This window comes from Pyxicephalus adspersus, chromosome 4 (assembly GCF_032062135.1).
Source record: "Pyxicephalus adspersus chromosome 4, UCB_Pads_2.0, whole genome shotgun sequence".
In the NCBI taxonomy this organism is placed as follows: Eukaryota; Metazoa; Chordata; class Amphibia; order Anura; family Pyxicephalidae; genus Pyxicephalus; species Pyxicephalus adspersus.
In genome coordinates this window covers 21,714,013-21,727,536 of record NC_092861.1, presented here as the reverse complement: position 1 = coordinate 21,727,536, position 13,524 = coordinate 21,714,013, and the positions used below count along the sequence as shown (strand labels likewise).

General features: G+C 41.2%; 1 protein-coding gene across 2 annotated transcripts; it reads left to right on the top strand.

The window, feature by feature from the left end:
• Positions 1-232: 232 nt before the first annotated feature.
• On the top strand, positions 233-13,449 carry KLF11 (KLF transcription factor 11). Of its 2 annotated transcripts, none has more exons than XM_072407540.1 (4): positions 233-433; positions 4,529-4,789; positions 7,612-8,554; positions 10,007-13,449. In XM_072407540.1, exons 1-4 carry the CDS (start codon positions 392-394, stop codon positions 10,303-10,305), a joined length of 1,545 nt encoding a protein of 514 aa, XP_072263641.1. In that variant the 5' UTR covers positions 233-391; the 3' UTR covers positions 10,306-13,449. The 2 variants fall into 2 exon arrangements, with proteins under 2 accessions (XP_072263641.1, XP_072263642.1); XM_072407541.1 differs by lacking the exon at positions 233-433 and adding an exon at positions 1,196-4,324.
• Positions 13,450-13,524: the final 75 nt, after the last annotated feature.

The window sequence follows — 13,524 nt, the reverse complement described above, 5'->3', positions numbered from 1 at the left end:
TATGACAACCACGCCTCCCCTCGAGACACGCCGCGCGACCTTTCCCCTACTTTCCAGCTCTTGCACACTCAGCCCTGAGCGGCATGCTTTCAACACGAGCTGATCACGCTCCCGGCCCGCACGCTATTGGTTGTGAAAAGACCAAGGTGAGCGCTGATTGGCCCGCGCCTCTCCCCCTTCTCCTGGCCGTGCGATGTCCTCACCTTGCCTTGGCCGCCCCGCCCTCTGTGTTGGATGTGTGTGCACGCCGGAGCCGGGGCCCTCCCATGACGAGGTACATCCCCAATGCAAAGAAGGCGAGCTTGTTATTGCTGATGAGCAGCCCCGGCTCAGGCAGGCGGCACCAGGTCCCGCTGCTACCTCTCCATCCTTTGTTACATTGCCTGCAAACATGCTGAACGTGACCGGCTCAGAAAGGCAGCAGCCTGCAGCTGTGAGTACATCAATGTGCATGGGGGGCTCCATAGATGGGCAGACAATGGGGGGCAGTATGGGAATGTCACTGTTCTGTCCATCACAGTCATATATATATATATATATATATATATATATATATATGTATTCTGATTATGATTGTGTTTGTCATTTTGTATACACGTTGTGATCTTGTGATCTGGGATGTGCCTAGGGATAGAATTGTATGGGCACACTGCTTATTGTCTGTCACTGCAATCAGGATAAATGCTGCCCATGGACATGTTAGGGTTTCTTCTATTTCCTGTTATAAGTGCAGGCTGCCCAGTAACCCATAGGATGCTCGGCGGCTCTTAAAGGGTTAAGTGACACCCGCCCTGCCTGTTTTTTGGATGGTTTTGAACATTGACCACGCCTCTTTGATCAAAAGCCCCGCCCACGCCAGGCCCCCTCACATGGCTATTTTAATGGATGACGTCTTGGAAAGCTATATTTGGCCCGAACAGGCCACGCCTTCTGGGATGTCCATGGGCGGGGCTTGCGGTTGTTGCCCACTTGTCTTTGGGTGGGGCGATACCGTGCTAAGTTCTTATTGTCTGCAAAACAACTCCACCGGGGTGAGGGGGTCTGACAGCTGACCTGCACTCCAAACTAACAGGGTGTGGTGTATAGCAAAGCCAGGGGGTGGGTTGGGGGGCTTGATTGCAAGCTCTTCAGCCAAGGACTCCCAAGCTGATGTATCTAATGATTATTAATAATAAATAGTATTTATATAGCACCAACATATTACATAGCGCTGTACATTAAATAGGTGTTACAAATGGCAGACAGTGAGGAAGAGATGACCCTGCCCCAAAGAGCTTACAATCGAGGAGGTGGGGGAAGTATCACACAATAGGAGGGGGGTGGATATGAAGTAGTGATGGTTTTAAACGACAGAAGAAGATGGAAAGTTTGAAAAAATGGGGGAAAAAGGGTTTATTTAAATAATTATATAATAGATACATAAGAGATCATTCCTGGCTCATTAACCCTTTGTAGAACATGCTAAGATTACCTTGTTGACCAATAAACCTAAACAATGGCTGCCATAAAAGTTCCTGGCAACCAGAATCAGCTTTGCATTCCATATAATAAAAGTTTCTTTGTTAACCAATCTTTATGTAATTTTGTACTGAGCTGCTGCGTATGAAGGTGTTATATAGATAGTAATTATTTTCTGTGACATTCAGAATATTCACTTTGCTCTATTCCAATAGCTTTGTATGGGGGTGACAGGTCCACTTTATATCACAACCAGCTGTATTAGGTGTAGGGATCATGTTGGGACATGCAGCGGGTGACGTTGTCGGATTATTCATCACCCGCTGTGCTATAGGCTGATGGTGATTAGTGGTTAGAATGCTTTAGGTCAGCCGACCCCTGTAAATTGGCTGCTGGTAACAAGACAGGAAATGAGCACAGCAGTTTAGGTTTCGATGAATGATTGTTCCTTTCTGTGGGGTGGGTTACACAGATCTTTCACCATTTCACAGCCCGTAATTGTTTTGATTGTGAAATCAGGTCACAGTATTACGTTTCAATACATCATTGATCCCTATTTAATGTACAGAGCTATGTAATATGTTGAAGCTATATAAATCCTGTTTAATATTAATAAATATTAGAATTGACCTGTATGAGAAAACCGAGAAACCATTCAATTCCTTTATTTGAGGGAATAAAATCTGTTTGCTATGGCAGCACATCTCTCCTTACCTCAACTTCGCCAACATCGATTTTCTATAGATCTCTGAGACAAAGAGAACGATTATCTGCACCAGCCAATCAGAAATCCTCATTGTGCCAGGTAAACAAACTGGTTGCTATGGGATACAGGTCAGCACAGCCTTAGGTAGGCCCCAGTCAAAAATAATTGTTTTTACAATGAATTTTTGGGCTGAATGTTGATCAGGCAAGGTATTTTATTGCTTTTTGTGTAAAAAGCAGCTTTTTATTTCGATGCAATAGCAAAAATGAACAAGTTCAATTGTAATAAGGGTAGGAAATGTGGAAAAACTCATCTGGCATATGGCTGGCTTTGTGGAAAATGACGACGTGTCTGGCCGTGTTAGCAGCATTTTCCCCGTTGTGCTGTGACCAGCAGCTCTCCGTTCAATAGGCTGGTAAATCATTGTCTTGCGATAAGCCGCTGCAGACGCACAATCCATTTTGGTCTGTGATGACAGTTCTGTAGCATGCAGAATCCCCATGTTGGCTCAGGTTATCTGAGGACGTAGAGAACTGCACGAGTCATTGCACGCTGTAGGCAGCACCACTCAGGATGGATTATTTTTCCTTTCTGGAAAATGCTGCGACAAAAAAAAAAACCCAAAATGTGGGCACCAAAGGTGGGGGGCACCCAGCTTGCTCGACCGATGCCAGGATTAAAGGGAGCTATTGAGTCTGATGTGGTTTTGCAGCAAACCATTGGGCTAGAAACAACATGAGCATTGATGAAGTCATTTGCTCCCAAACCACCCCACACACACTTGGAGTATGTTAAATGAAAAGTCAATGTGGGAGATTTAAGAAAAGATTTGGTGGAGGTTAAGGAGCACAAATTTTTTAAGGGACGACCCCCAGTTGCTGTGCTTGGAGTAATGCTATGTAACAGGGTTTGGAGAGAATAATGGATACAAGTAAATACATAATGCATGGAAACTACGATGACCAGCGGGTTCTGGGTCAGATCATCTTTTTATCAATCATAGCGCTTATGGATCCCCCCAAAATAAATTCACCAGTTCTGATAATTGTAACAACAATGCCAAGCCCAGTGCTTGAGTCAGACCAAATGAGAAAGTGTATATGCAGATTTAGACTTTCAGAAAGTCAGAATTTGCATAATAACTTTTGGGGACTTTGTGCACCCTTGATCTGACCTCTTATGGTGCATAAAAGTGGAATTACAGAACCCCACAGGGAATTTAAAGCATGTACTGTTCAGATTTTTACTGCTGCCTGTGGTTACATGGAGAGGAAAGATCTGTCCACAACAGGAACACAGTCAGCAATAGCCTACTGGTTTTGTATGTGTCTAAAGGATAAGACCTCAGCCTGGTTTCTGTTGCCATTGTATGGTCATGAAGATTCCAACCTTTCCCCACTTTATTTAGGTGTAACAGAAGCACTGACAATGACATACTGGCATCTGATCCCTGCAGGTAGCATATGGCACACACTGGTACAATGCCCGGGGTATGGGTAAAACTTTTTAAAAAAGTGTTACTCTTCCTGTATTGTAATCAGTGGCCTTCTCTCTGCTAGGTAAGATGGTAGCTCCCTCTTAACTTTCGACCAGCTCCAGATTTAAGATTTTTCAGCCTGTTTTTCCTTTGGCCATTCACGCAACGCTATTAATTCTGCAGTTTCACCATGGCAACAGTATGAATGCGTCTCGTGTGATACTACTGATACCGACAAGAACCTGTTAGCTAGACAATGAGGGAATGCCTCTTATACACTATGAGACATTCTCCTATTATTCCCATCGACATTATGATGGGATTATATCAATCCACTTGTTTGATCATTTTAATTACAATCAGTTTTAACATTGTAGTTGGAATATTGATCGAACTTGCCTGATCTTTTTTTAATTCACATTCAGCTACAACATGCCAGGACTTTCACATTATTTTGTGAATTATCTTTAAACTGCCATACAGATGCTGGAAAACAGCTAAAAAGCACCATTGCCTATCTTTTCTCTCACTACTTCCCTGGCAGCTTGTGGGTTGGCCCTTGGTATCTTCTCTCACAATACAGGATTGCTGCTCCCGCATTGTATATGATGATGTGCCTGCAATCAGTGGAGCACCGGAAATAAGCGGGAGACCAACCGCTGTGAGAGAAAGAAGCCAGTAGGGTAAGTTAAAGTACTAGGGATGAGAATGACGATTTAATTGTTGCAGTGGGATTCCCCCTCTGCAAAAAGGTACTTTTATTATTTCGGCAGCTTTAATGGAAACTTGTCACTTTGTCCATTCAGAAAATCTATTTTGTAATATGTGACTGGATTCATTGAAGTTGTTTTTATTAATCTTGTTACCTTTTTATCTCGTCTCTATAGGTTGACTTCATGGATATCTGTGAGTCGATCCTGGAAAGGAAGAGACATGACAGCGAGCGTTCCTCCTGCAGTACACTGGAGCAGAATGATTTTGAGGCAGTGGAAGCTCTGGTGTGCATGAGTTCCTGGGGTCAGCGATGTCACAAAGGAGAAGTTCTGAAGATGAGGCCATTGACTCCGGCTTCTGACTCTTCTGATTGCCTAATGCAGTACGAGTCCTCCCCACCCATGTCTAAAGATTTCCACTCTCTATCCACCCTGGTAAGAAAGAACACGTGTAATTACCACTAGTGTTGGAGAATGTATTAATTATTAATATTATAAGTAGTATCGGAACCAGCCGTAAGGACAGCAAGTTCTAAAAAGCCATAATCTAATTGTGTTTTCATATTTGTTTATTTTCCTTTTATGGGACATCCCAAATTTGCAAAGCCAGCAGTTGGAAATAAAATTGTCACTATGACTGTAATATGTATATCTAGTTTTACAGTTTTACATTTCTTGCAGGGCTGCTGGATTATACAGTACCTGTTCAGCAGCCCAATATTGGCAAGAATAATCATCATGGTTGCCCAAATATTCTGAAGTTTGGATCTTTCACAACATAGAAATGGTGGCCTTTTTATGTATTTTTTAAATTACCTTAGTAGGTATGCAGTAGGTGGAAACATAGTGGTTGGCTTCTCTCCAAAATTTACTTTAGACTGTGTTAATGACATATGACTATGGTAGGGACATTAGATTGTGAGCCCCTTTGAGGGACTGCTAGTGACATCACTATGGACTTTGTACAGCGCTGTGTAATATGTCGGCGCTTTAAAAAAAATTAGCCTAGCAGTGCAAAGAAGACACCATCTGATGACCCAGGATAACCATAATTTAGCAACTCCCCCCCATTCTGAGTGCTCTTTGAGTCCCTGGAGAACCTGGTCCTGTGTACAGGTCATTAGGCCCATGATGTGACCATGTGGTTACTAATGGCTGTGGGCGCAACAAAGAATTGGAGAACTAATTGCAGTGTCTTTCAAGAAGAAATGGACAGTGATTAGCACACTAACAGAAATTTTTTTTCGCTTAAAGGACATCCAAACACAAAAATGAATTATCCTACTACTGGATGTGGTGGCTTCTTGAGGTTTTTTCTTATGCTAAAAGTACAGAAAAATACCTTCTGATCCTGATAGAAATCCTTACAACTTCCTTTGGACTAAACTGAGATCTTAAACAATGTTATCAGCCAACTTCTGTGGACTACAAAGCAACATCACTCTATGTAACAGAGATGAGGAGAAGTGATTGTGGTGAAATCAGGAAAGCAGGCTAAGGGTGTGATTGCTTCCCCTCCATAGATTCAGTGCAGCAAGTGACCCCAGTAAGGTGTCACCATAGGAAAATAAAGACAAATGCAACAACCACATCTAAGGACGGGGAAAACATAATATATTAACTTTCCTTTTTTAGGATTATGTAAGCTTTAATAGTGAATCCAGCCTCAAGAATAAAAAATAATATGTGCTCAGAGACAAGCACCTCTAGTTCCTCCTGATATTTACGCACGGCTACTACATAATCGTTCTGATTATTTGCTTTGATTCCTGTTGTGTTTTTGCCAACAAGCACAAGCCAGTTTGCCGAGCTGATGTAACCGGCTGTACGGCCTGTACTTTCTGCCTTCTGTTTGTGTAATTCCTTCTAATATGCTGCAATCCGCTCTTAAATTTGTACTTAATTAATCAGGCATAAAAAAAACACAGGACAGAGATGTGGGACCTCCAACTGTATGTCATTAGAGCTGGTGGTTGTTTTGTTTAGATGTCTTCCCTTTCTCTATGGCTACCTCCCCCGTGGAAAAAGGCTCGAGAGTCCTGGGTCTCATCTGAGATGTATGTGAACATTGTGTAATTTCAGGAGCAAATGATGTAAAGTGACACTCCGGACTGCCTGTAAATTAAAGTTACCTTTTTTACCCTCCGGTGTAGGTTGTGCTGAATTGCACTGGTTGGCGCTGTACTGCTGAAGATTTTATTTCTGCAGCTTTCTATAGCTCCAGCAGATCAGTCATGGATGCACTAGTGGTATTTTCACACCCCCTTACCGCTTGGCTAGTCACAGAATGCCTGTTTTTTTGTGTGTGAATGGCTAAGTGGAGAGGGGGCATAAAAATAAAACTTTTGGGAACTCTGGATATGAGATCTGTGAATCTCATTCACTGCTGCATCCGGGTAAGACCAAAAACAGGCAGTATACCATCACTTTCTTAAAGCACCTTTGGGAGAATTTTTAGCATCTGACATTTGCCAGGCCCCACCCTCTCCTCCATGTGCTGTGGTTCCTTTTGCTGTTCTGTACATCACTATCGGATGCCTGGTCTCCTTTTTAATGTCCAACATGCCTATTAGGTTTACCCTGTAAACATTCTGACAGAGGTGAATTAGGTTCTTGAATGGGGATGGGTATTACTGTACACCTGTGTCCATGCTATAGACATAAAATATTTAAAAAGAAGCAGTAAAAAATTTTTTAAAACAAACCCTAACTCATGTCTGTAGCTGCTTTTAATGTGAGCTAATTCATTCTCAAAGATCACAAATAAAATGGTTTTAGTCAATTTCCAAAAACCTAGAAACATCTGCTGTATTTACATTGGATTGCTGCCTGGCTCAGATCTGTTCTGATAGAAAAAAAGCTGAGATTTCCATACATCTGTGGTGAAATTTGAAAATACATTTTTTCCACAATGCTTATAGCTCCAGATATTATTATTTGGGGCTTGTTTTATAGTGCTTCTTCTGTGCGTTGAGAATTTTTAAATACTATAGTGCAGTCTTGGCACAGGTTCACATTTATAGTCTTCTATTGCAGACCTTTTACATTTTATTTCTTTGGGTCAGTTGGTTTAATGTTTATTTAGTAATTTAAATACGTTTTATTACTTTTTTTTTAGGCAGAGAAATGACGTTTTTAAAATGCAAGCATGAGTAAATTCTGTGACTGTGTTTGGTACAGACAACGCTTTGCGTGACCATCATTACACTTTAATTTCATGACATTATTAATCTTATTCTTGTTCTTTTGTTTTCTAGTGCATGACTCCTCCACACAGTCCAGAATTTACTGAGCCGTGTACAACACTCCCTCCTGCCTGCCAAGTGACATATTCCAAACCAGTGACTGTCATGTCCAGCAGTTCTCATTGTTCCGTGTCCTCTTCTAATGCGTCCAAGCCTTTTACTCCAGCAGTCCACAGCATGTCCTCGCAGGGGTCCGAGGTGTCACAACCCTGCAGGGCAATGGTCACAAGTGTCATACGTCATACAGCTGACACATATGCCTTCCACCTCCTCCCCCACGCTCCACCTAAAGCACCAACAGCTGAACCTGAATCCTCCCCAAAGCACGAAGATAAACATTCCAAGCTCACCAAAGAGACTTCTGTGCATGAGGACCTGTCCAAAAGCGACTCCCCTGTGCACCTTCCAGAAATTCCTTGTGCAAATGGAAACCCTGGGAGCCAGCAAATGCTTTGTGTACAGACACAGCAGCCATCAAAAAGTGAAAATGAACACTCAAACGAAAACAATCCGTTGGTTTCTGCTTCTGTTCCCAGTTCTCCTCTTCTCTGCCAGATGATTCCAGTAAACGGGCAGCCTGGTGTCATCTCGGCGTTTATCAAGCCACCTTCACAACCTGTGTGCAATACCACCATTAAACCCATTTTGCCCCAAACCACCTCCCTCTCACAACCAGTCCTTATGGGCACACCAATGTCTCCAGGGACCGTTATGTTTGTCCTTCCTCAAGCACCTGTCAACCAGCCACCTCAGCATTGTCCACAGACTCTAATGACAGTTGGAAACACAAAGTTATTGCCTCTTGCCCCCGCCCCTGTATTTATTACTTCTGGCCAGACCAGCCCCCCACAAATGGACTTTTCCCGAAGGCGCAACTACGTCTGCAACTTTACTGGGTGCCGGAAGACTTACTTTAAAAGTTCCCACCTCAAAGCACACCTCCGAACGCACACAGGTGAGGCATCAAAATTCAAAAATTATATATAATGATTTATATATTCCCCATCTATTTTATAAACTCATAACTTTGCTGGAGGCATCCTGCTGCATCCTACTTTCAAACAAAAAACAACAGCGGTCAGTCGTGTCTGTTGATCCGAGCCGGGAGATTACTAAATGACTTCGGGGCCACTTGTACGGACACTATATTTTCACCCGAAAAACTCATACATCTTGGGTAGCACAGATTTAGTGTCTGTACAAGGTTTTAGAATTGCACCACTTGGTTTGTCAGTGTAATAAAGTAAAACTGTTATGTGATGCCTGCAGCTACCAGAAGACTAAAAAGGAATAACCTGATCCGTTACTGTTGACAGTTTATAAATGTCTTGGGTCACACAGCCCTTACATAACACTGAGATTCATTTATCAGACTGTCTTTAAGACCTGTGTTGCCATAGAAGCAAATCAGATTCTGCACTTCTTTTTTGTTTTTTCTTTCACTTGAGGTTAGCAAAGGAAAATGAGAATTGCAATGATTGCTTTATGCAACACTGACAGTATTGTAGTAATAAATGACAGTGCTGTGGGTATAAAAGAATGTAGACAATAAAGGGGTATCAACTATTTTTTAATAGCTTTCTTTGGTTTTATTGGTCCTTTCAGAGATTTTATTAACTTGTAACTTAGCCAGTGCTGTTATCTGTAAGGAGTGAGATTGTCATCTTTATGGACTACAGAACACCTGCAGTATTCTTCCCAGAACGTTTTTTAAGCTGGGTGGAAAGAAGCTGTAGGCGGGTGGTGAGCCTTGTATTATGGTTTACCTTTTCGGTAACCACCCAAAAACAGCCGGCTGGTTACTGAATAGTGCTGGGTGGTGCAACCAGATAAAAGGGGCTGGGGAGAACACTGACCTGTATCAAAAATACTTGTTGATCCTGGCAGAAACTGAGTAAGCTGATAACTTAATTTGCCCTTTCATCTTGGCTGTTTTCAGGCAGTATTGTTTAGGAAAATGTTTAGTATTTAGGATACTGTGCAGTATTGTATAGGAACTTTACAGTCAGTTTGCATTATCAGCTCAGGATAAGAATTGTGTTACTTTCAGAATCACCATGTTAAAATAAAGAAGAAAAAAAAAAACTAATGGTGCAGCTGGAGGTTGATGAGCTGCTGCAAATTTTTTTCTTCAGGCATTTTAATTGGCCAGGCTGTTCCATCAAGTGCAGGGGATGCCAGTTCCATGGAACAATCGGACAGCTACAAATGTTTATTGTTGAGGTGATACGTTACCTGTCCTTTTCTGCAATAATGCCTTGCCTGATCCAAAAAAGTAGAACTTTAGTTCAGTTTTAATTGCATGGTACCATGGCAGCAATAGAGGACAACGTTCTAGTCTTCCCCTAATCTACTAATGCAAAACTCACTTCAACCTGGATTAAATATATATATTTTTCTGTTGCAGGAGAAAAACCTTTCAGCTGTAACTGGGAGGGATGTGAAAAAAAGTTTGCCAGATCAGACGAACTCTCTCGACACCGCAGAACCCACACAGGTGAGAAGAAATTCGCCTGCCCCTTGTGCGAACGGAGATTCATGCGCAGCGATCACCTGACCAAGCACGCCCGACGGCACATGACCACCAAAAAAGTTCCCTCCTGGCAGGCCGAGGTCGGGAAGCTGAACAGAATAACAACGTCCGAGCAGACAAGAAATCCTGGACCTTCTTTAAGTATGCTGGTGTCCATGACCCCATCGGTATAAGAGTGACTGAACAAACACAAAAAGCAAATAAAGCCTTTGGATTCACTCACTGAATCACCCAGAGACTTGAAACACAAAACCTTCACAGTGCTTATCTCTGTTACGTCGTCTTGGGCTGTGTCCAGTTTTGTTGCATTGATTTGTACCCTTTCTGAGTGATATAAATATATATATATAAATGTTATCTACCAGCATTTTTACACAGGGAAATAAAACCGATCATTTTGCTAATATTTTTTAATGTGGAATTTGTATTCTGTCAAGCAGATTCCAATTTCTCTACTTTTTTTTTTTTTAACCCCAATTGGTATTCGTTTTAGTCCTTTGCTGAGAAGATGTATTAATATACAGCTCAGGTTAAAGTGACATTATCAACACAGGGTTCCTTAATAAACTAAGACCAAGCTGACATAGAAGATGCTCCACATCTACATTTCCAGCAGCTCGTGTCTTTCAACGTGTCCACTTTCATCATGCAGATTAAATTGGTGCAATCTCTGTAGACTTTTTGCAGTGACTGTTGTGGGAGTTGCCTACAGATCCCAGCATTTGAGGATATTGGGAGACTTGTTTTAGTAAGAAATAGCCAGATCATGATCTGAATTTGCTGGGTTGGCCAGTCCTGGCAGTCATATGAAAGCTATACAGATCTTACAGGAGAATGACTGAACTCAATTAATTTGGTAATATTTTTTAAAATCTCATAAATATATTCACAATCTTTTTTTTTTTCTGAGCTGTTTTGATCCTGATATAGTGACACATGAGTGAGTACATATCAATAGCAAAAAGAACACCAGAGCCTCTATTTCTGGGGTTTAAGTTCCACCTGCATGGTTTAATTTTTGGCACCTTACCTGGAGTGGTGGTAAATGTGGGGGTGTACTTACTTGTTTTTTTTTTTTTTAAATTACAAGAGTTAATTTAACCATGTCAATTGTATCATATACAACCATGTCAAGTGTCATATATTCAAGTATGTCACCCAAAGGCATTGTGTAAGTGAAGATCTGATGTTACCTACTTCTTCACATGACTGTATGAGACAACAGGTGTGTGGTCTTCTGCTTCTACTGGTTTGTATGCTACTACAAGCTGGTGGAAGGAGCAGGTGCTGGGAATCTGCAAGGTGGTTGAATTTAAAGACTAGGCTCACCAGGTAGGAACAGAGCATCATATTTTACAGTGCAAGCCTATTTAGTAAGGAAGCCTGTTGGGACATTGTCACTGGTACCTGAGACCGCAGCTTCTGCAATTTTTCTGAAAGCATCTGCCATGCCACTGAGCCTCACCAAAGCCTGCTGGAAAAGAGTGCATAAGAAATAACTTGTGCACATAATCGGAGCTCAATGTCAGGGGATTTGGGTTGGGATGGAGTCCTTAGGAAGTTTACAGAAGCTGCATCTTCTAATTTGGATGTTTTTTAAGCAAGGTCTGTTTGAACTGTGCCCTTAAAAGCTACTGAAGGGCTTGGCTTTCCATTGACTGATATAGTAGGGGGATGCTTCAGCTGTGGATTGTAAGTCCAAAGTACAAAACTAAAGGTCCTGCCTAAAACGGGTGTCTGCTATAGCTTTCCTTATTGGAATATTCCTAAGGATAATCTGCTTGCCTATTTAGGACTATATGGTATTAGGTATTGAGGAGGACCTTTAGTTTTAAATGTTTGAGAAGGCTAATTTTCACTTTATATGTATTTATGATTGCTCTTGCAGCAAGGCCTTGCTTAGACAGGGACTAAATGCAGAACCACTTTTCAGTATATCAACAGGATCTGCCAAGTTTCTAAAAAGAAGGATAAAAGTTGGGTTGAGAGACCCAAAGCTTTTGAAGCATCTCTTATAAGCTAAACAATGCAGGCAACATTTATGGCAGAACAAAATGAACCAAAGCAGAATGCTTTGTTCAGTTATCTAGTTTTTGGAGTTGGGGAGGGTCGCTCAGTGGTTGCATTCAGCTTCCTCTTTAAACAAGGCCAATGGAGCCAAGATATTGATTAAAATTTAGCCAGCCATGCATTTGTAGATGTCGGCAGGCAGAATTAAAAAGCTGTACATCATGTTTGACAATCTTTTTATATTAAATCAGTCTGTGTTTACAATTTATATCATGTTAATAACATGTTTAATATTTGCTTAAACAAATTTGTTTTTCTTATAACTTAGAGACTCCAACAGGAAGAGACCTCGGCTCTCTTACTGACTTGTGAGTCTCAGATTTCCATCCACATTCACGTGAAGAAACAAAAATGAGTGAAACTTAACAAAATGGTTTTGGCATATGGGCAGAGCTGGATCAAAGGTGCAGAAATCTCACCACTAGGCTGCCCAAAACTCTACAAAGTGGCACAACCTACAAAGCACTAAAATACTAGTTTTGGTCTAGTTACTCATCATTTAAAAACACCATCCAATCCTATTTTTTAATTAAAAGGTGAATAAATGATGTTTTACATGAGGTTTTCCTTTCCTATAGAACACCCATCCTTTTTTTGCACCCCTATGATTTGAGCTTATCGACTTCACTTGGAAATCCACAATAAGCAAAACAAATGGGAACAGCACAGCAAGATGACTAATATTGGTATGGTTGCATAGGTAGCTATTACTTTAGTGGATTCCTCTCTTCTATGTCCCTCAGGGACTTTGGTATTGAGATCTCTGCCCCTAAAACTCAAGCTGCCCAAAAACAACCATTATGAAAGGGTCGTCTTTGGACTTAAGCCTTCATTCCACTTAATGAATCTGTTCTAATTCCTGTATTGGCGACACTTGGCGAATTTGATCCAACATGTCCGTTATGTCTTTTGCACTATACATTGTCTTCTTTTGTCTTATTGTATATGTATTTAATTTGTGAAAATTTCAGTAGCATTTATTGGGCAATTTTCTCAAAGCTGGCTTTCAGGAATAAATGTATTAACACATTTAAAGTGGTGTAAGATCTTTGACTACTCAAAGCTTGGTCATTCTTACCTTTACATACAGCATATATTTGACAAGTGTTGTCCTATGAGATGACTTTCAGACTGATTGACAATAAAAGCTGATTTATCCAGATAGACATTTAATGGAAAAGAATGTGTTACTGTATAAGCTGTAAACCTGACAATGCAAATATTTTAGTAAAAAATGAAAATGTAAATCCACCTGTGCAAAGATTTATACCGTTTTCACCTGTTTGTGATTTCATGAGCTTGCTCTTGGTTGCCCTCTGGTG